Raw genomic sequence first — 21764 nt, forward strand, 5'->3', positions numbered from 1 at the left:
CCAGGTGCATGACGAGCCGGACGTGCGAGTAGTCGAAGCCAGCACTGAGGGCTGATGTCGCCACGATGTATGGCAGCTCTGGGGTCATGAGCCACGTCCTGAGCAGCTCCCGCTTCTCCTCTGCCGTGCCGGCCATCGCGGTGTAGACTGGGCAGCGGAGCAGGCTGCCCAGGTCCTGCGCATCCTCCCGTGTCTGCACGTAGAGAATGATCTTGTCTCGGGTCTGGTCGAGCAGCCCGCTCGCCTGCCACGCGTCCCTGGCTCTCCGCGCACCCTCCTCCAGCAGGCTCCCCCGCCCTGTGGCCCGCTGCACGAGGTACGAGAGGTTCCGCCTGTTCGTCGAGGCCCGCACGACCTTTGGCTTCACGAGGTTGTTCTGCCTCTCGAACGCGGCCTGCAGCGTTGGCGGCAGTGTGGCCGTCAGGTAGACGAACTGCGTGCGCACGCTGCGGATGAGGGCGAGGTCGGCCATGGCCTGACGGTACTCGGACGCCGTGATTGTGAGGTGCGCCTCGTCTATCACGATGCGGCCGAGCTGCTGTGTCGCGGCCAGCCTGTGTGCATACGCCCGGAACTGAGACGTGCTTGCAGCCTCGACCGTGACAAACACCAGCGATGCGTCTCGCTCCTCGCCAGGGGCCCACACGAGGTGGTCTATCCCGAGCTCCTGCACACGCCGCAGCAGGTCACCACGCAGAGACACGAGCGGAAGCACGAGGATTGTCACGCCTGCATCAGGCAGGACGCAGGGCAGCATGAACAGCAGGCTCTTCCCCTTGCCGGTGCCTAGGATGACGACGACCTGCTCCGTCCACGACATGACGGTCGTCATCGCCCGCTCCTGTGCGGCCGACTTCCACTGCAGCTTGTCGTCATTGTACAGCCCCCTCACGCCCTTCAGCAGGGCTGCAGCGGACCACCTCTTGCGCGGCCGGTGCACGCCCACGGCAATCCTCTTCAGCATCCGTGGCCTGTCTGGCTCTGCCTCCTCTGCCGCCTCGTGCTTCCTCTTCCCTGCTGCCGCGACTGCATCCCCAAGCACTGTGTCGAGATCCCACAGCTCCCTCCACAGGGACGACGCGCGCAGGTTCCGACGGATGAGGCCGTCCCACACGTTCCCAAAGTTCGCGTTCAGCTGGTTCGCGTAGCTGCGGTTCATCACCCGCGTGCTGTGGTTCCGCTGCCTCGTCATGGTCCGGATGTCGTCGTCAATATCCTCTGCGTCCTCCTCGTCGTCGTTGGCCCCGACGCCTTCGAAGCACGCAAGGTCTTTGCCCGCAAACTTGGTCTCTACAATGTTGACCGTCATCTGGCGCCAGTTGGCGATATGCAGCCGTGGCACCTTGGCCCGCACGCACGCCCGCTCCATGCACCGCGTCAGCCGGTTGTCGGCCCACACGGCCCCGTCCTTCCACCACAGGTACGCGGACATGATTGCGCATGGGGAGGACTGGCGCAGGAAGGCCTGGCGGAGCGGCACGACATAGACCAGGTAGTCCAGCAGGAGGTCTCCGATGGTGGCCGGCAGGAAGCGGATGTTGTCCTTGAACTTGCCCGTCTGCTGCTGGCCCTTGTGGTAGGTCGTGTGCAGCATCACGAGCCCGTGCTTGAGGTAGACGCTGCGCCTCTGCTGCGTGTTGCGCCAGGTGAGGGAGAACAGCTCGCTCTCGCGCAGCGGCTGGCCCGAGGCCATGTGGATGAGGACGAGGAGCCGCTTGAGGAACTCGTCAGCGACGGCCTCGTACTGGTCGATGGCCTTCTGTCGCCACACGACTCTCGCATCAGCCCCTCCATCCTCATCAGTGGTGTCGAGGAGTGATGCTCGGAGTGACTGCGGCTCCTGTATAACGTTGCGCAGTGAGCCCGCGAACGGCTTCAGCAGTGCCACGTTCTCCCGGTGCTCGCCAAAGTACCAGCCGAAGTTGTCGGCATCGAGGTTGTCCTTAAGCGCCCAAGCGTGCATCCGTGGCAGTGTTGCGCCAAACATGAGCTCATCGTGCAGCAGCTGCTGCGCCTGCCTGAACTCTGACAGCAGCAGCTGCTGCACCTCGTCCATGTTCAGGTCGACGTCCCTGTAGGTGAGGATCTGCTCGTCCTCGTCCCAATGTGCCTGGTGCGAGCCCACGCCCTCCTTCGACACTGCGAACAGCAGCAGGCGCCAGCCCAGTATCTCGCCCATGGGCGTCTCCGTGTCTGGCCGCAGGTACTGCTCGCAGATGGTGTTGATGTGCTCGAGCGTGCTGCCGGCGCCCGACCTCTCGAGGTATGCGGCTGTGCTGAAGACGAGCAGCTGCACGGCCCAGATCAGGCCGGACAGGCAGCTGTTGAAGTTGCCCGGCTCCTTCCACGAGTTGGTGCGCGGCTTGACGCTGAGCATCGCGCAGAAGCTGAGGAGAGGCGAGCTGAAGCGGTCGCCGCCGAACTCGTGGCAGACGAGGGCCATGCAGAGGGACCGGAGGGCGTCGTTCAGGGCTGGGCGGTCTCCATCAGCGGTGCACTGCAGGGCTGCCTCCCAAGCCGCTGTCTGCTCGTCCGTCAGCCGGATCCAGTCCTCGGGGCACCTGCCCTGGTCCGCACTCCCGTCTCCCGTTGCAGCAGGCGTAGGTGGCGTGAAGTGGCTGCCGCAGTATGCCACGCGGTAGCAGTACGTCATGAACTGCTTCCAGTACCCAAAGTTCGTGCGCAGTGTGGAGGGCTCCTTCTTGGGGTCGAAGCCACGTGCCCTGCCTGCCCTGTAGCTGGCTGACGCCGATGATGATGATGCAGGCGCTTCGCGGAAGCGGCTCAGTGCGAGCTGCCTCGGCCATGTCAGCATGCAGTCCGGCCCGTCGAAGCACCAGCCGTGTGCCTCGGCGAGGATCTCGTCCATGACCTCGAGCATCAGCAACAGCTCGGGCTCTCCCTCATCTGCGCTCTTTGGCAGCGTGTAGGAGGCATGCATCTCGTCCTTCTGCAGGCCCCGCACGTGGTTTGCGATGCCCGTCCGCCCCAGCCATGGGACCACGGCCGAGCGGTGGCTGTCGAAGCCGTGCACCCTGCTGGCCTCCGTCTTGATGTCCTCTGCGACCATGTTCGCGTCCTCCTCGGCCAGCTCGAAGAAGTCCTGCTCCTGCGGCTCGAGGGCAATGGCAGCAGTAGCTGCGTCCCCTTCCGCCCTGCCGTCGTCTGTAACCGCGAAGTACCGGACGTGCTGGGTCTCAGCGAAGAAGGTCTGGACAGTGCACCTTCGCCACGACCTGCCCTCGGCCTGCCTGGCCGGCTTCTGCCCGTGCTCCTTGGACACGTGCGCCCTGATAGCTGGCTCCGACCGCGTAAGGCTCAGGCTCTGGCCGTCGACATCGCAGATGGCGCACACGAATGCCGCGTGGCACCGCAGTCCTGGAATGGGTGCGCAGGGCTGATGCGGCAGCTCGACCTCGCCCGGCAGCCGGAGCTCATATGTCGCGAAGAGGTCGAGCTGCGCTCGCAACTGAGAACCCTTCAGTAGGTGTGGTGGCTGCCTGAGGTGCCTCTCCTGGCTAGCGCGCGTGGGCGGGAGGCCGGTCTGGCACTTGGCGCAGAGCAGCACGCCGTGCGCCCGGAGGTAAGGGAACCTGGCAGTAGCTGCCATCACGTACGTCCGATGCTGGGACTTTGGCTGGGTAACAGAATTACTCTACTAAAGAAATACAGAGGTGCGCGCGCGCGCATGGGGACCGGAAAGGGGGGGGGGGTTTCCCCAATTTGCGAAGGAATATTTGCGAAGGAATGGCCCATGCGCGCCTGCGTGACAGGGATCATTTGCGTGGGGATTCCCAATTTGCGCCAGAGATACGGCCAGTTCTTGAGATAGTGGCCTAGTTAAGGGGATCAGAAGCATATGCAGGGTATCGGCAGTCACAAGCCACAAATAAAGCTTGCCTTAGTGTCTTAAAGTCTATCAATTGCTTCCCTCGTCGAAGTGTCAAAGCACACAGCGAATAACACAAAAATAGTCTACAAATCTCAGGAAGTTGGAAAAACACCATCACCCATGATTAAAACAAGTTCGAAACAAACTTCTGCACAGCCGGCGACTTCGATGCCGCCTTGTAGCCCAGCGTAAGTGCTGCTGCCAGAGTCACATAGGTCGTAATCGCGATCACAGGAACCACGGTCTCCTCCACGACTCTTCCGATGTTCTCCTTGCCACGCTTCACAGCCACGTTGCTACCCGATCCAGAGATGTCGTACTCGCCGACCCAGTCGATTTGCGACAGCCTCTTCTGGTACTCGATGACAGTTCCGCACCAGTTGTTAGTGATCAGGCCGTCCTCAGTCTTGTACCAACTTTGGCAGCTCGAGTCGGAGAAGGTCAAGTCCTTCATCCTCTCCTGGATCATGTCGTTGTAAGCCTTCACCACCTCCGGTCGCGGCTTAATGGCCAGTTGCTGTCCGAGGCTCTTGGCCTTGAGCACCTTCCCAATCAAATTGCTGATGTACCGCGACTGTGCCTCGATCATCAGGATAATGGACGAGTGTCCGAGATTCGTGTTTGGTCCGTACATCATGCCGAAGTTAGGTAGAGACTCGACCGTCACGCCGCGGAAGGCGCGTGCACCGCCCCTCCAGATGTCTTCCAGTGAACGGCCGTCGGCACCGCGGATCTTGATTGGGTACATGAATTCAGTTGCGCGGAAACCGGTCGCGAGGATGAGAATGTCAAATTCGTGCTCCTTACCCTCCACCTCAACACCCGCGGGTGTGATGCGCTGGATGGGCGTTGTCTCAATGAAGACTTGAGGCTGAGCCAAAGAAGGAAGTAAATTATCGGTCACGAGGATTCTCTTGCAGCCAGGGGAGTAATTTGGCGTAAGCTTCTCCCATAGATCGGGCCGGCCAGGAATCTGTTTCTTCAACAGAGAAATGGCCCACTCGCGCACATGGTCGTTCTCTTCCGTATTCTTTCGCATATTCGAGTTAAAGAAGTCTTCTCTGATATCCATGAGTATAGCCCTGTATCGCGCTCGTGCGCCGGGTACGTAGTTAAACGCTGAGCGCATAATTGGGCCGAAAACCTCGTCGGAACGAGGGACGACCCAGTTTGGCGTCCTCTGGAATATTGTTAAGTTCTTGCACACCTTGGACACCTCCGGGATGATCTGTGCGGCAGTAGCGCCGTTGCCAATAATCCCGATCTTCTTGCCTTCAAGGTCGATACTCCAGTCCCATCTCGCAGAATGTAACATCTTGCCCTCAAAGGTATCCAGCCCTTCGATGTCAGGGTATTGCGGGGTGTTCAGCTGGCCTACACCAGAGGCGAGGAAATCGCTCGTAATCGAGTACTCGGCGCCGTATTGTGCCGACTTCTCGCCGGAGACGCTGACTTTAACCGTCCATTTATTCCCCTTGTCCGACCAGACTGCCTCCTCAACAGACGTGTTGAATCGGATATGCTTGAACAGGCCCCATTTCTCTGCGACACCAACGAGGTAGGCATAGATCTCTTCCTGGCCAGGGTACTGGCGCGACCAGTTTGGGTTGGGCTCAAACGAGTAAGAATATAAGTGGCTCCACACTGGGCAGTTGTCAGCAATGCGCCTTGTCAGCACTCTATTCAAGGTCCTTACCATCGCAACAAGCTCCAGGGTATTTATTATCACTCCAAGTTCCCCCAACCTGGCTTCCCCTCTCGAGAATTATGAAATCTCTCGATTTGTTCTTTCGGATCATATCGATGGCCATGCACATTCCTTGAGAGCAGTCAGTGCCTGTCTTGCCTCAGGTCCATTTGTACACCCCGCAACGTACCTGAGATACCCGCGCCGATGATTACGACAGCCGCATTCGTATGACTCTTCCGCGAAGCTGTGTGATCACTTTTGTCATAATCGGGGGTCGAGACCGCAATAGATGCGCGCTCCTGTTGCGCGATGAACGCCTTGAGTAGCTTCTTGTCCATTATGGCGGTTAATGTGAGAACACTCGGGGTGTCTGTATTGTCACGTCGCTCGTCCTTTCCTTTGCGCGCGCAAGTAATAACGCCCGCAGAGGTAATAAGGAGCAGTTGACAGCAGCAAGCCTCGAGGGTGAAGTTTGAGAAGTGAGGTTTTGGTTTTGAGAAGCGTGGGACAGAGTGGCAGTAGAGTCCTTTCGTCTTCTTGATACTACTGCTTGGGCTTGGTTATGTATAGTAACCCCCCTGCACGTGCCGAGGATCATATGAATAGGAGCTTCCCATTCGACTAGATCCATTTGAGGAGAGCTTTGGGGTTGGGTTATTGGCTGGAGCGTCGGCGAGTATTTTACACTGACGCTGTTTTGCGGGGTAGATGCACTGACAGAGCTCTCTACCCGAGGCAAATAGAGGTCGCTTGGGGTCGTCGTTCCCCATAGTTCGCCGTCTCTTGCCCATGCTTGCCGCCGCACCCGAGGCAAAACCCCTCATAATTTCCATAAAATGCATAAATATGTCGACCTCATTAAGTCAGTCCGAGGCTGGGGATCAACGATGTTCTTTCGCTCCTTTCGTCCTTTATTCCCCGGTAGCTTACTCAGTTTGATATGTTACAGTAGCTACCGGAAGGCGATCTGTGGAAGAGCCGCAGTTCTCTCCTAAAGCAAAGAATATTAGAGCGATCAATATCATACCAAGGTAGGACGACAGGGCGGCTCACCTCGGCTCGGACCTTGGCTGTTCGTGGCTTAAACGCGTGCTATTCTGGGTTGTGAATTGGCAAGGCTGAACAAAGAGGTGGCGAGGCTGAGGCAGCTACGTAGGGGAGCTGGCGAAACAGAGATTAATATGGCTTGGCGCTTCGCAGCTCAATCCATCAACCCGCATCATATCATTCGTCTACCATCGACAACGACCTACGTGACCACGAATATGAGATATCGATAGTACTATCTGCATCAATATGATGCCTCACGAACCATCCCCCATCTCCCCAACTACGCCCACCAAATTCCCTCCTCCAACGCGCAGCGCTACCATTCCCATACCCCCACGCACATGGTCCGCTCCCACCGACAGAACGCTTCTCGCGCCTGAAGATGCGATATATCTCGGGGCACCACCGCATAGGAGGGGGGCAGCGGACAAGGCGAATCCGCGCATGTGCAACGTCGACACGATAGGAGAAGACAGTTTGAGGGGTCACCGGCGGGGGATGAATAAGGAGAGGATGAGCAGCAGCAGGAGGCGGAAGGTTATTTGGAAGAAGCTGCTCTGGGTGAAGCAATCCTGTTTGTCTCTCAACTGGGACTATTGCCAGGTCATGCGCTTACCCTCATAGATCCCGATAATTACACCGACCAAGAAACATTCCTCGAGCACCTTCAGCGAAACCCACGGCTTCAACCATACGACTTCTGGCCACTTGTCGCAGACTCGACCGTCATCGTCCAGCAGGTCTGTTCCGTGATAATCTTCATTGTCTGCTTTGTGGGGATATTCCAAGAGAGAGTTTCCCCTGTTACCGTCGTCGGGACAGGCACACTCAGCACAGTTCTCGGCTGGGTAGCGTGGGACAGATGGGTTGGGCAAGAACAGCAATCTTTCTCTCGCCCCGACAATCCACCGGGTCCTGTTGATGGGCCGCCCATGGTGAGCTCAGTTTCGGGCGCTGTCAAGAGCGATACCAAACCACAAGCGGCTGGACCTAACCTTGCAGCGCTGCCACACAGCCCACGACATTCGCACAGTGCCAGTGCCTCATCCCTCCACTCTCAGACCTCTATCCCATCCCCTATAGTTGGCCAACCCAACGGCTCATCTACTTTTGCGACTTACAGCGCTGTTGCCCCCTATGGCTCAAGGTCATCCTTCTCCCCGCGAAATCAACAGCGGCTTGCAACAGCGAAATCCGCGGTCCTTATCTACTGCGCACTCCTCGGGCTCAGCCCTATCCTCAAATCCCTAACAAGGTCGACGTCGAGCGATTCGATTTGGGCGCTCAGCACGTGGTTGATGATCATTAATGTTTTCTTTTTCGACTACGGCGGCAATGTCGGCGTCAAGTTTCAGGCCTCCCTCTCCACAAATGCGGCCCTCATGGCATCGACTGTGCTTGCCTCGCGCCTCCCATCCACCCAGCACGTCTTCTCTCTCACGCTCTTCTCGATCGAAGTCTTTGGGCTGTTCCCCGTCTTTCGCAGACACTTGCGCCACGTGTCTTGGCGCTGGCACGTCGTTCTTACGGCACTCCTTGTAATGGGGGCCGGCGGGGGAGTTGGGATGGTGGTTACTCGCGGGGGATGGAAGGCGGCTGTTGTCGGGATGACGCTAGGGAACCTCATTGCAGGCCTGGCTATGGGAGGGTGCAGTTGGTGGTTAATTGGGCTCCAGAGGTATAAGAATGAGATACATGGACCATGGGACCCGGCGAGGCCGATCATACGCCGGCACTGGGAGGACTATTAAATACCATATGATATGTATTTATTGTATTTTTAGGATAAGAAAACGAGCACGGCAGCATCGGCCAGTTATACGTATACATCAATGCATTATTGTCCTCGAATACCTTACTGGCGCACCACCTATTTTGATAAGGGTGGTACGACGGTGGTGGGAAAGTGGGCAAAACCTATACGGTTCCCCGACGGTGGAGTGGCCCGAGCTTCGGTGGAACGGCCGTTCTCGAGCTCAACGGCCAACCAGCTCCACGGTGGACTGGAAATACGCTGTAGATAATAAGTATATAGTAATATGACGGTTTAATTGACTTACCGCTGTCCATATTGAGCTCGGTGGTGGCCAATCCACCCAAATTGTCGTAAAAACCATGACAATTGTTCCGCCGCTGGTGCCGCCATCAACGGCAAAGTGGCCAACGCTGGTCGTAGGGCAGTCGGAAGGGGGTCCGCCCGGTTGTATGGCGGTCGCTCCGCAGCCCCTCAGAATAATCGCCGAAAGGGGCGCCAGGAGCAGTATGAGGTCGTCAGTGCTCGGGGAAGGGTTGCCTATATATCTATCCAGATCAGCTCTGATCAATCTGATAGACAAGGTGGTGGTGGTGGTCGCCCGCAGCTAACCAGCCCAACGGTGCGAATGCTCAGTCTCGCAGAAGCCCACTCATCGACGGTGAGTATTTGGAAGAGAGCCTTGGCTGAATAGGGCAGTGGGAAGTCACGTTGTAGATAGTTACGTGGTCAAGCTCTCTATTGATACGAAGACTGAACGCTGCCCTTCCGATTAAGGGCTGCGTTCCTACTATATATGTTCTCGTGCGGGGTTCAGAGGGAAGACCCTCCGCCTTGGCACTATAGCGCACGTGACAGGTCCTGCACGTGAGGCTACTTGTGACAGTATTGCTATCAGAGCCATGTAGTGGTGGAATTAGGGCAGTAACAAGAGCACAACGGTGACAATACACTGCGGCAACGAGAATATGCAGTGACATTTGCATTGTGGTGGCAAGAAGATGGAAAGAGCCATACCACAGAAAGTAAGAAGCCAGAAAAGCGCGAATTACTTCTAGGGATCAAGGGTTTGACAGCCCCAAGCCACGAGCGGAAACTCCCAGCATAGATATGTCACCAGCAAACGATCAGCAAACAAAACACCTGGCGGCATGATAATACCAACAGTAGAAGGAAGCAACGAGAAGGAGAAGAAGCAATTACAGGATAACGCTGGCAACAGAACAATAGGAAGTGCATGGGACAATAGGCAGTTTCGATGAGCACCCAGATCAAGATGGGGAATGAAAACGAACCTGTGACAAGAGGTATAACAGAAACATATCACCGACACAAAACAGAGGGATTCCGAAGTTGATTCCAAAGACTGTTCATTTAATATTAGCTAAAAGTAGTATACAGCAAATATAACCATGCCAGAAGGTGATCAAATATCACAGCCATCACGACAAGAACATGACTCTTGCCAGCCAATTGTGAAAACCCAAGCCAAGCCAAGCCACAAGTATATCCCAGTATTCCAATATGTTTTCATATGTTCGCCATGGTTTGAGGTATGTTCGAGGTTTGTTCCAGGTATGTTCGAGGTATGCTCACTACGCCAATAACATCCAAGAGTTAGTGTAAGGACACAGGGCACCCAGCTCACAGTAATAGCATATGAGAGTGCAAGTCGGAGGCTAAACGGATGCTATCCTATAGGTCTACTATAAAGGATACAAAAGAGATGATGAGGAACCCCGTTGGGTCAATCCCCTTAAGTACCCGAAACGGGTCCGACTCGGCTAACCTGCCCTAACTCTCCCCACGTGACTGTAACCTGCCCGACTCTGATGCTTTCCGTCACTGAGGGTGGAGGCATCCTTACATGTATCTATTGCTGGCCCTCAGCCCAGAAACCATCTCCGACGTAAGTCCAGGCTCTCAGAATCTCCCCCCTCATAACGAATGAAAAAGCTAACATATGGGTCTTCGACAGATCCTCAAGCTCGACAACTGTGATCTCTTCCCCGTCTCCGAATTCAAGATGCACCAGGCTGGTACAGCTCTCCTCGCAATCTTCACCCCGGCGTGGCCACGATCCCCTCTCAGATTCCCTGAGCCAGCTACCACAGGATACACATCTACTATCTGGGTGCGACAGACCTGCATGCTACTGCCCAAATTAAATTAATTTTAATTAGGGCGAAAACTGTATTTCCCTGAGAGGTGTGAAACGGTTGATTTATTTGGAGTTGTCTGCCGACCCTAAAAAGTTTCAGCGATACAGCTTGAGATATACGGATCTTGAGCTCGAGCCAAAAACCAGATTTAGAGCTTCGCTAACACTGCCGCTCATAGCTCTCATTTCGGAACCATTTTCAAATGGGCCCCTGGCATCCACGCAAGCAGGTCAAACATGGGGAGTTGATGCAACGGCTCTATCGGAATCCCATTCCGATTCCTGGTTCCCAGCACATGTCACAGCCAGTAGATAGAAGAATACATGATGATTCGATACAACACATTTCTGTTCCAAGTGATGTTGATTATGGCGATGCAATTAACGGGGATGATGGGGACTGGGACGACAAGACTGACTCCAATTCTGGTGTTCGAGTGAAGTTCCTATTCCCACAACAATGCACGAGCTCACTGAGCAAGTTAATCAGGAGATATTAAATCTCGATGAGTTGGAGATATCAGATGACTATGAATCTGAGGATGAGGCCAATTTTGAGCCACCGAATGAAGATTTCCTCCCTGCCGAATGTAAGGATGCCTCCGCCCTCAGTGACGGAAAGCATCAGAGTCGGGCAGGTTACAGTCACGTGGGGAGAGTTAGGGCAGGTTAGCCGAGTTGGACCCGTTTCAGGTACTTAAGGGGATTGACCCCACAGGGTTCCTCATCATCTTTTTTGTATCCTTCATAGTAGACCTATAGGATAGCATCCGTTTAGCCTCCGACTCGCACTCTCATATGCTATTACTGTGAGCTGGGTGCCCTGTGTCCTTACACCCCTCCCCCTTCTCTTTTACAACTATGGACTATCTAACTCATTCAATATACACAGGAGCTACACGTCGACATGGGACAGCTGCACCCACCAAACGATCGGTGAACCAAATATTTGGAAGCGACCAACTTCAACACTTGACACCCCACTCAACACCCTAAAGCGGTGGCACATTCGAATATGGACAAGGAAAGATGAGGCCTGGCCGCAGGTAGAAAGAGCTTGTAATATAACTTGGGGTGATTAAGGGCTAGGGCGAAGAGTGGAGGATGGGAAGGGCGTGTAACGCTGACTTCTAAACGATAGAAGACACAGAGGTTCTCTTGCGTAAAGGTTTACTTATCAGAGGAGGCAGGGGATCAGACACAAAGGCTTCAAGTAACACGTTACTAGTATATAACAAATACTGTATTGAGTTGAGCACGAAGCTCCTATCTAAGGAAATACTATCTACTTATATAGTGGCGTCGTGCCTCATGGGTAATCTGGATAGTTGGCGGATAGCTAGATATTCAGGATAGTTCGTGGATAGCTCAACTATCCAATATCCACTAGTTTCTGCAACTATCCATTAGCCCCATCACATGGCAGCCTACCCCGCTTCCCACTGTGACTCACACGTCACGTTATGTGACTCACACATCACGTTACTAGGCCCTGGCCCTGTAACCATGACATCATGTTACTATAGCCGTAACACTAGGTCCTCCTCCAAAAGGCCTAGTCCCTTAGGTCTTGCTGATTAAGGAATCGCTTACTTAAGTAGGGTGATGCCCACTTAATTGTCGAGCAGGTTGCGCTGCTTACCATGTCTTCTAGTAGACACATAAAAATCAAAGAACGTCATCTTCTTGCAGACCGTATTGAAAAGAACGGCAACCTAATGTCGCCATTGTCATACTGACATTCGTTGCACTCAGTTTGCTATCAAACTCAAGAGCAAACTTGGAAATCTCCTCCTCAAACCTACAAGTCACTATACATATTTTGGCTTATCACACCAACAACAAGAGCAATACTACTCAACGATTGCTACAACCATCTATGATTCATTACACGTCATCGCTCCTTAGTTACTGGGCCGATATTACCACATAGCATATCTCTACAACCCTCTATGATTCATTACATGACATCACTCATACTACCACATGACATATCTCTACCAACTAGAGGCCTAGGAGCATGAACGATAGCTCTAAAAGCTCCTACGAACCTCTATGATTCATTACATGTCATCGCTCTTTAGTTACCCACAAGATTGGTTAAGTTATGACATAATTTGTCTATGACATAATTTGTCTATGACATAATTTGTCTATAGGGGTACTCTGACCTTGGACCTCCTTTTACTTCCTATAGGCTACGAACCTAAGAGATGGTTCTATGGGATTCTCTTATGTCGACTACAGTTACCAAGCCTGGTAATCATGGAAAGTCTTGGAAAATGAGAGAACTACACTCCTTTAGCATAAATAGGATTGCCCTTTCCTTAAGAAAGGGCAAGCAGACAATACAGTAAATTGACTATCACATACTTCCACGTCTTTTCCAAGCTTCCAAGCATTCATCTTGTTACTCCTTGTTTCTGAAAAGTCAGTGAGGTGTTAACCTCTGACTTACCCCTGAGTTCCCAGACTCAACATTTGTTGCAACTTGTCTGAACCACTTCACTACATCACACACCTGATTGCTGCGTTGTGGAATAGTCTAAGCTACGACCCTTTGGCTCTGTTTTCTAAGACAGTGTGTTGTCTTAGTAAATTCATCCCTTCCTTGGGTGGCTAGATTCTCACATCTGGTGCACCCACCATTACAGCCATGTTCCAGCTGTCTTCACAACAATCGATTCTGTATCGTTGTTGCTGGTAGTCATCGTTGTAGTGAATGTACTCGTCGCAATTCCAAATGCAACGCTTGCGCCCCTTCTCCAACTGATTGGGAGAAGCTTCGAAAAGAAGAAGAGCGTCTTGAGGTAGAAGAGGAAGCGGCGGCATCTCAGGAGCGAGAGGCTCACCTCTGCACTCAAGAAGCATATGCCCGTCGCATGCGTCTTCACAAACAGCAGAAGGCTCTCAAAACCCGCGGTGTTGAGATGCTGCGTCGTGGTCTGAAATCTTTGGAGGAATTGGATGAAGCAGAGGAGAAGGAGTGTAGGGAGGCAGAGGTCAAAGGGACTCTCTTGCACAGCCCTTCTACTGCCGTTTCTGAGGGTGCTGCCCCTGACCAGGACCTTTTCGTGGCCCTGTCTCCTGGCTTCTTTGATCGCTTGGGTGTCGACGGCGAAACGCCTCCAGTAGCTCTGGACAGCTAAGGTTTCTGACCGTTTCCCATGAATTGTCCGTAGGTTCGTAACCTTTCCATTTTATCAAAAACTCTTCTTTGCGTCCTACTAACCTTCTGTCTAGGATCGCTTCGACTTCGTATTCAACAATCTCATTCTCTGGTTGAAGTTCTGTATCGGTCGCAATTGGGGTATTTCCTCTTGCTGGTTCCAGTAGTGAGACATGAAATACCAGGTGTAGTCTAGACTTCTTGGGTAGCTGCAGTCTGTAATTAACTGAGCTGACTTTGTTCAATATTTTGAATGGTCCCAATTTCTTGAAGTCCAACTTTGTACTTGGTCGTTTCGTTTTGATATGTTTCCGGAGTAGGTATACTTTATCCCCCTCCTTGAAGGCAGGTTCCATACTGCGCTTCTTGTTTGCGTATGCGGCGGATCGTTTATTTAAGAATTGGATGTCCGTCGCAAGTTGTTCGTGGAACGATTTCAGTTGTTCCACCACGATCAGGGCTTGTTCAGCTCGTGATTCATCTGGTCTTGGTTGCCTATATGCTTCTGGCTGGTAGCCGTAATTGGCAAAGAACGGTGAGACTTTCGTTGCTTCTGTCATCGCGCTGTTATATGCAAACTGTGCGATGGGTAAGATCTGAACCCAGTTATCCTGTTGATGATTGACATAGCTTCGCAGGTACTGTTCAAGGGTCTGATTTAATCTTTCTGTTTGGCCGTCTGTCTGGGGATGAAAAGCTGTTGACAGCTTATGATTTGTTCCCAGTAGCGCCATCAATGATTTCCAGAATTTCGAAGTAAAGAGCTTGTCTCTATCTGAGATGATTTCTTCTGGCATCCCATGATCGGCTAATATGACTCGAATGAAGGTATATGCGAGCGCCTCGGCGTCGCTATCTTCTAGATATGGTATAAACTTCCCATATTTCGTGAGTCTTTCCGTGATGACGAGGATAGAGTCGTATTCTATTCCTGTTAACGGGTCCTTGGAGGGTGGAAGCTTGACGATGAAGTCCAAAGCTATTGATTTCCACGCTCCTTTTGGTACTGGTGTCGACTTGAGTTGTCCGTATGGCAGATTGTCATACTGACATTCGTTGCACTCAGTTTGCTATCAAACTCAAGAGCAAACTTGGAAATCTCCTCCTCAAACCTACAAGTCACCATACATATCTTGGCTTATCACACCAACAACAGAAGCAATACTACTCAACGATTGCTGCAAACTCTTCTACTACATCTGTTTATGCTACATACATCACGGCATATCATTTGGACACTCATTGAACAAGTTATTAAGAAAATCTCCTCCTTAAGGGGGTGGGCCAATACTACCACATGGCATATCTCTACCAACTAGAGGCCTAGGAACATGAACAATAGCTCTAGAAGCTTCTACAACCCTCTATGATTCATTACACGTCTGTAACGCTGACTTCTAAACGATAGAAGACACAGAGGTTCTCTTGCGTAAAGGTTTACTTATCAGAGGAGGCAGGGGATCGGACACAAAGGCTTCAAGTAACACGTTACTAGTATATAACAAATACTGTATTGAGTTGAGCACGAAGCTCCTATCTAAGGAAATACTATCTACTTATATAGTGGCGTCGTGCCTAGTGGACTCTTGGGAACTCACTCGAGTCCTCGGAGTCCTGGACTCTTAGGATTCTTCTCATCATCCTGCGAGTCCGTCACGTGCCTAGTGGACTCCTGGGAACTCACTCGAGTCCTCGGAGTCCTGGACTCTTAGGACTCTTCTCATCATCCTGCGAGTCCGTCACGTGATACTTTCGGAACTACTATTCCCCGCTGCCCCTCCAGGTACCAGGGCCGGTCTCATGCGACCTCCCTCCTTCCTGTCCTGTAGTTGGCCAGCCTTCTTGTTCCGTCGTAACAAGATGGCCCTTCGGCGTCGATTCGCGTGCTTAGACATTTCCTCTTGTGCCTTTGCCATGTTTTCCTTTGCGTGGACCCATGCGGTATGCATTCGGTCTGCCACCCCCTTGGCTTCCTCTCGGTTTAGGGTCTCCCGGGGGTTGGTGCTTTTCAGAGTGTTCCAATCCCAACTCGTACGCGGATCGGTTCCGTACTTGAGTCGGTAGGGGGTCATGCCAATGGATGCGTGGGGGAGTGTCATTTGCATGCGGTCCATTATGGGGATGAGCTCGCTCCAGTTATCCTGATAATAGGATACGAAGGGCCTCAGTCTCTGATCAATGTATCGGTTCATGATTTCCGTCTGCCCGTCGGTCTGCTTATGATAGGCCGTTGACAGCTTAACCTTAACGCCGATAATTCGACAGAACTCTTGCCAAAAGGATGATACGAATTGGGGTCCGCGGTCGCTTACAATCGACTCCGGAGTGTGTCCGAATCAGTATATCCATTCGATGAACAATTGCGCCATCTGGCGGGCAGTTATGGTCTTGTAGCAAGGTATTGTCACCGAACTCTTTCCGAGTCGGTCCATAAACACTAAGATGCTATCGTATCCATGCTTGTCCCGTGGGAACTCCTTGAAGTCCATGGTGAGGTGTTGCATAGGGTACTCGGGTACGGGTAGTGGGTGTAGAAATCCTTGTTGCTTAGTGACATTGGTGTGAGAAAGCCGGCATTTCACGCAGTTTCGTACATACCGCAAACAGTCCGCTTCCATCCCGACCCAATGATACTTTGGGGCGAGCAATTGGTAGGTTTTCCTGCCACTTGGGTGTGCTGACGACACTTGATCATGCGCTTCCCGGATCAGTTTCATACATAGGTCAGTGTGGCGATTCACACATAGGCGGCCTTTGTATAGGAGGAGCTGGTCGTTCATCGCGAATCCGTCCGGTAGGGGTTGTTTCACGCGAGTCTCAGTGAACGACTTCCGATTGTCCGCACATAGCGCCTCTATTAAATTGAAGGGCACCTGGGGCTTGGCGGTGTCCATTGAATTAATGGATGCTATGTAGCTCTCGGCGAGTTTGGTGCTGATTCGGGGGTGTAGGCGGCTTGGACCTAACAATACCCTCGCCCTACTATCAAGTTTGACTTTCTGCTGCATTACCAGGTCTTGGTCTCTTCGGCTCAGAATATCAGCCTTCTGATTATTCTTGCCTGCGGTGTACGTGATGCAGAAATTGAAGTCGGAGAGTAGCTCCATCCACCGAACCTGTTTCGCTGTGAGAATCTTGGTAGACATGAAATATTCCAACGAACGGTGATCAGTGTAGACGTCAACTCGGTGGCGTACCGAAGCCAACTCGGGCCTCCATTTTCCAAAGGCTTTCACGATTGCGAATAGTTCCTTGTCGTGGATCTCCCAGTTGATCTCATGTCCGGATAGGACGTGACTGTAGAAGCTTACTGGGTACCATCGCTTGTCAGGGTGTTCTTGAAACAGGACACCAGCTACCACTCCATCAGAGGAGTCAGTCTCCAGCTTCGTAGGCAATTCGGGGTTGAAGTGGTGAAGTGCCTGTACCGCTAAAAGTTGTTGTCGCAATTCCTCGAACACATCCTCACATTCGTCTGTCCACTGGAACGGCTCCGAGAGACTAGTGATGGTGGTGAGGGGCTTTGCTATTTTGCCGAAATTATGAATGAATTGTCTATAGAAGCCACAGAATCCTAGGTAGGACTTCACACCCGTAACAGTGGTCGGTCGGATCCAGTTACGAAGGGGTTCGATTTTGTCAGGGTCCGCTTCGACACCGGAGGTAGTGAGAACATAACCCAAGTATTTTGTCCTGGTGACGTTGAACTCGCATTTGTTCAAATCAGCTTGGAGTCCAGCTTCTCGGAGACGCTGTAGGACCTTATGTACATGGTCTATGTGTTCCGTAGGGTCCTCTGAATAGATTAGGATGTCGTCTAAGTATGCGGTACAGAAGTCATCTAAGTATTGCATTAGGACGTCATTCATATACCGCTGATAGGTTGTGGGACCGTTCGTCAGTCCAAATGGCAGCACTTTGCACTTATAGGATCCATAGCGAGTCCGAAAGGTTGTGTACTCTTCCGAGTCGGGGTGCATCCGTATACGATGGAAGGCTTGTCTGATATCTAGCTTCGTGAAGATTTTTGCTTTCGACACCCGTCCTAGTAGTTCATCGATACGCGGGATGGGGTAGGGATCGTTCCGGGTGAGACCATTTAACTTCCAGTAATCGATGCAAAATCTTAATTTGCCATCCGCTTTCTTTACAAATAGGATAGGGGATGCAAAGGGGCTGTTGCTGTTGACGATGAATCCCTTTTCCAGGTTTTCCAGCAGGTATTGCTTGGTAGCCTTAAGCTCTTCGGTGCCCTGTCGATATAACGGGGAGAAAGCATTTGGTAAAGGGGCTTCGAGCTGTATCTTGTGGTCATATATGCGGTGGGGGGGGATTCGATCCGATTCCAACTTCGAAAAGACATCGGTGTACCTCCGGTGCATATGCGGAAGCTTCTGCTGGATGAGGCGGAGCGTTTCTTCGTCCTCTACCAACTCCTTTTCATGAATGATCTGATCGATTTCGTAGATGCTAGTTTGAAAAAACTCGGAGTCGTTTCGCATCATCTCGTGGTGGAAAGCATTTGCACTGATTTCGCATATATGCATGGGCGTAAACCTATGTATTAGGGTTTTCTGCGGTGGGGGAGAAACCTCCTGGTTTCGTGGTGGGTTCGATGGCGTATCGGTGATCTCTTCGTAGTCGGAAGTTATCACTTTCATTTCCATTGAACGTCCGCCTGCGCGGCGTCTGTCTTCGCGGTGGATTGCGAAATCCCGGCGATTCGCATCCGACTGGTATGCAGGATGTTTAATGGACGTTTCGCGTGAGTGGTAGGGCAAGGTGATCTCCTTGCTCTAGCTAGGAGTCGGCGGGTACTCCTTTGGCCATACTAACCGGCTCTTTGCAGAGTCGAGTAGTATTCAGAAGCGGCTGAAAAGCTTCTTCCCAATTATCACATCTTGTGCTCCGAGGTCCAGGAGTACAAAGGGGCAGTTATATATTCAGCGTCCTTTGACTGTTAAGTGTAACCGAATATACTCCGATTCGTGGCCTTGGATTTTGCGCTGAAATCCACGTATGGGTACAGAGTAGGGTAGTTTCCGTATAGGGCTCTGAAGCGCTTTCGACAGTCGTATTGCGAAAGGCTTGTTAATGACGAGGTAGCCGTTTGCTCCTGTGTCTGCTAGGGACTTTGTTTGCACACCGAGTCCATTCATACTCAGGGTCGTGTCGACTAAGAACTGGGTGCCTCCCAGGAGTTCTCGTAAGTCTAGTCCTCGCAGGTCACACTTGTCCTAGGCCTCGTCGTTTTCCTCGAGGGACGCATCCGATTGAAGTTCCACAGCTTCTTCCCATTGTTCTGCTGCCTCGGGGTCGTTACGGTCCATTTCCTTGATAGTAGCGTTAAGGGGGCATTTGTCCTGGAAATGGCCGGGCTTGCCACACTTGAAACAGTTTCCTGAGGGCGCAGGGACTGCGGTTCTCGGACGTTCCGGTATGGCTGGCTTGGGGAGGAACGCGGTTCGGGTGAACAGAGCGGATGTGGCTCGAGTCGGCTTCGACGCTGATGACGCCTTTGCCGTATCTGTGGTACGTGTGGACGTCCTTGCGAGAGCGGGTAGCGGATTCAATTCGTTGTTCCGGCGCCGTTCCTGGTCGAAGGCGGTAAGTTCTCGTACCATGGTCTGGTATTCTCCCTTCCATTGGTTTTTGATGATCGCAACGCGGCTGCGGAATTGAGGAGTCAACTTGTTCCACATGTACCGAAACCATTCCGACTCGGAGACTTGTCCTGTGATAGCTGCACTTTGGAAACGAGCCTTGAACTCTGGGAAGGTTTCGCTAGCATGCCCTTTCTCTCCCATTTGCAGGTCGTCGAAGAGGTTCCTGGCCTGTTCCGTCTCATTGCCTGTGAGGTAGTATGAACCTAGAAGATCCATCATCTCCTCAGCACTGCGGAACCCATGCGTAGCGGACAGGTATTGGGGCTCTAGGTAGGTCTTCGCCAGGCCGGTCGTAGTTCCCCATATCAACGCTCTTCTCGAGACGTCGGTAAGATAGTGATCCTCATTAACTACGAGTCGGTCCCGAATCGAAGCGCTCCATTGTAAGAAGGTATGTTCTACCCCATCGCTGAGAGGAAGGATTTTCTCAGAGATGGTTGATTTCTTATAGCGATTCGGAGGGTTCTCGGTGTGCATTCGTGATGACCCTGGAGTCGAGGGAGAACGAGTGTTCCGAAGAGGCGGCAATTGAACCGTCTCAGGTGTGTTTCGTGTACGAGGCATTCGTTGCTCCGTAACTTCGACTGTGGGTATGGGGGCGTCCACCGGCGGTGTGGACGGGATTCTGGTCTGGGATGCCGACAGGATAACTAGTAGATCCTTGACCTCCTGTATCTGTGCTTCGAGGTGGGCCATTCGACTCGGGATGTCTTCGGATGGCACAGACGTCGTAGCTGCAGCGGTGGTTTGTCTGGTAGTCATTCTGGGCAGTTGACCGTCGTTGTCTTGGGGTATGTTTGATGTCAGCTTTTTCGACATATTGCCTCGGGTGTGTATCAGTACCGATACGAAAGAGCTTGACTTCCGGTAGCTCGTAGCTATCAACGCTCTTGTCCACAATTTCCTCTGTGCTATGAGGGGGTTCTTAAGGATCTCGTATCCTATTTGGCGCCAACGCGTCGGCGACTTTACCAGCTTGTTCTGAAGAATCAAACCCTGATCCACTGGTTGTCCGTGAGATCTCTGGAATCACGGCTATTTGAAGTCGTCAGGTCTCTCCTCCAAAACATCACCGAGTCGCAGTCGATGGTGCAACGGTAGTTCTCCTGAGTCGTTCCGTTGTGGGATATTATTTAAGTACGGCCGTCCCCGGCAGGCGTGATCTTTTTTGTATAATGTAAGGACACAGGGCACCCAGCTCACAGTAATAGCATATGAGAGTGCGAGTCGGAGGCTAAACGGATGCTATCCTATAGGTCTACTACGAAGGATACAAAAAAGATGAAGGGGGAACCCCGTTGAGTCTGTTTCCTTAACTCCCGAAACGGGCCCGACTCGGTTATCCCAACCCTAGCCCTGAACCTTCCACCGCAACAGGTCTACATCGGCTCTGAACCCTATACACTTACCGTCCCCCACTATAGTGTAACTCACTATATGATCCTCTACTGGTTCGAAACCCCACCGAGTCGGATTCCATGCTTGTAGTGACCGTAACAGTTCTGAGACAGGTTCTTCCAGTATCTAGGTACGGAAGCATCCTTACAGTTAGGTTCGTTTCTCGCGTTCCTAATCTTCTCATGGGCGTGTCTGGCCATGCGTTTTACTACATCCTTGCACCGAGGACTCATTGGACCTGTGGGTGCGAGTTCGTCGAAGGTCTCCTGTTCCGAGACGGTGAACGATTCCGCCTCCGACCCTTCATCTGAGCTCTCGTCTTCTGGGGTGCTTTCGCCGTTTATTCCCCAGTCCTGTTTGCTCACAAACGTTGTGTTCAACTGTCCTGTCCAGGTGGTGTTAAGTTGCTTGCCGAACTTCCTTCCACCGTCCCCTTTCTTTGACTGCCTGCAGTCCCGGGCCATGTGGCCAGGTTTGTCGCAGTTGAAACAGAGTCGTTCCTTAACTTGTCTCTCCTTCTTTGGGTCACGGGGTCGTCCGGTTTTGAATGTGGCATCAAGTTCCATAGGGTCTGACCAACGATTGTCTCGTGGGTGGTTGCCCCGTCTTCGGCCTTCGTTCCCTCGGTACTTGTTGTACTTCTTTGGGTTGTCGTAGGTTCGACGTTCCTTCTGGAATTCATACATCCGGTTATCGATTCGGACGGTGTGCTCGATGAGAGACACCATATCCGTTGGTTGAGTTTTCATGCGTGCAAGTTCCATTCGGACGTTACTCTTCAGCCCACGGCGATAGTGGCTGATGAGTGCGTTGGTATCCCAGCCGGTCTGATTGCCGTATCTCTGGAACTCCGTGGCATACGTGAGAGTGCTGCCAGTCTGTTTTAGTGCATACAGATGGTCTTCCGCAGTCTTGATCTCATCGATATCGCCGAACATGCGACGGATTTCCTTACAGAATCCTTTCCAACCGCCAAACATGCCTT

The 21764-nt window shown here is 52.5% G+C and overlaps 4 protein-coding genes across 4 annotated transcripts; 3 read left to right on the forward strand and 1 right to left on the reverse strand.

The window, feature by feature from the left end:
- Positions 1 to 3898: 3898 nt before the first annotated feature.
- On the reverse strand, positions 3899 to 6351 carry VC83_03224 (uncharacterized protein). Its single transcript, XM_024466872.1, has 3 exons — positions 5770 to 6351; positions 5589 to 5711; positions 3899 to 5536 (listed from the first exon to the last, which is right to left on the reverse strand). Exons 1-3 carry the CDS (start codon positions 5918 to 5920, stop codon positions 4017 to 4019), a joined length of 1794 nt encoding a protein of 597 aa, XP_024325692.1. The 5' UTR covers positions 5921 to 6351; the 3' UTR covers positions 3899 to 4016.
- Positions 6352 to 6878: 527 nt separating this feature from the next.
- VC83_03225 (uncharacterized protein) lies at positions 6879 to 8383 on the forward strand (the record flags this gene model as incomplete). The annotated part of the gene is made up of 2 exons (XM_024466873.1): positions 6879 to 7206; positions 7257 to 8383. The coding sequence occupies 2 exons, from the start codon at positions 6879 to 6881 to the stop codon at positions 8381 to 8383; spliced, it is 1455 nt and encodes a 484-aa protein (XP_024325693.1).
- Positions 8384 to 10252: 1869 nt separating this feature from the next.
- Positions 10253 to 10558, forward strand: VC83_03226 (uncharacterized protein; the record flags this gene model as incomplete). Its single annotated transcript, XM_024466874.1, has 2 exons — positions 10253 to 10294; positions 10364 to 10558. 2 exons carry the CDS (start codon positions 10253 to 10255, stop codon positions 10556 to 10558), a joined length of 237 nt encoding a protein of 78 aa, XP_024325694.1.
- Positions 10559 to 11006: 448 nt separating this feature from the next.
- On the forward strand, positions 11007 to 13695 carry VC83_03227 (uncharacterized protein; the record flags this gene model as incomplete). Its single annotated transcript, XM_024466875.1, has 2 exons — positions 11007 to 11204; positions 13330 to 13695. The coding sequence occupies 2 exons, from the start codon at positions 11007 to 11009 to the stop codon at positions 13693 to 13695; spliced, it is 564 nt and encodes a 187-aa protein (XP_024325695.1).
- Positions 13696 to 21764: the final 8069 nt, after the last annotated feature.

Source organism: Pseudogymnoascus destructans, assembly GCF_001641265.1.
Source record: "Pseudogymnoascus destructans isolate 20631-21 unplaced genomic scaffold scaffold_6, whole genome shotgun sequence".
Taxonomy (NCBI): Eukaryota; Fungi; Ascomycota; class Leotiomycetes; order Thelebolales; family Thelebolaceae; genus Pseudogymnoascus; species Pseudogymnoascus destructans.

Excerpts from the sequence above, each read along its gene's own strand:
- VC83_03224 (XM_024466872.1), bottom strand. The coding sequence starts at position 5,920 with ATGGACAAGAAGCTACTCAAGGCGTTCATCGCGCAACAGGAGCGCGCA. Across the intron at positions 5,712-5,769 it reads CATCGGCGCGGGTATCTCAG|GAATGTGCATGGCCATCGAT; the intron begins GTACGTTGCGGG and ends ACTGCTCTCAAG. Across the intron at positions 5,537-5,588 it reads CCCTGGAGCTTGTTGCGATG|TGTGGAGCCACTTATATTCT; the intron begins GTAAGGACCTTG and ends ACAACTGCCCAG.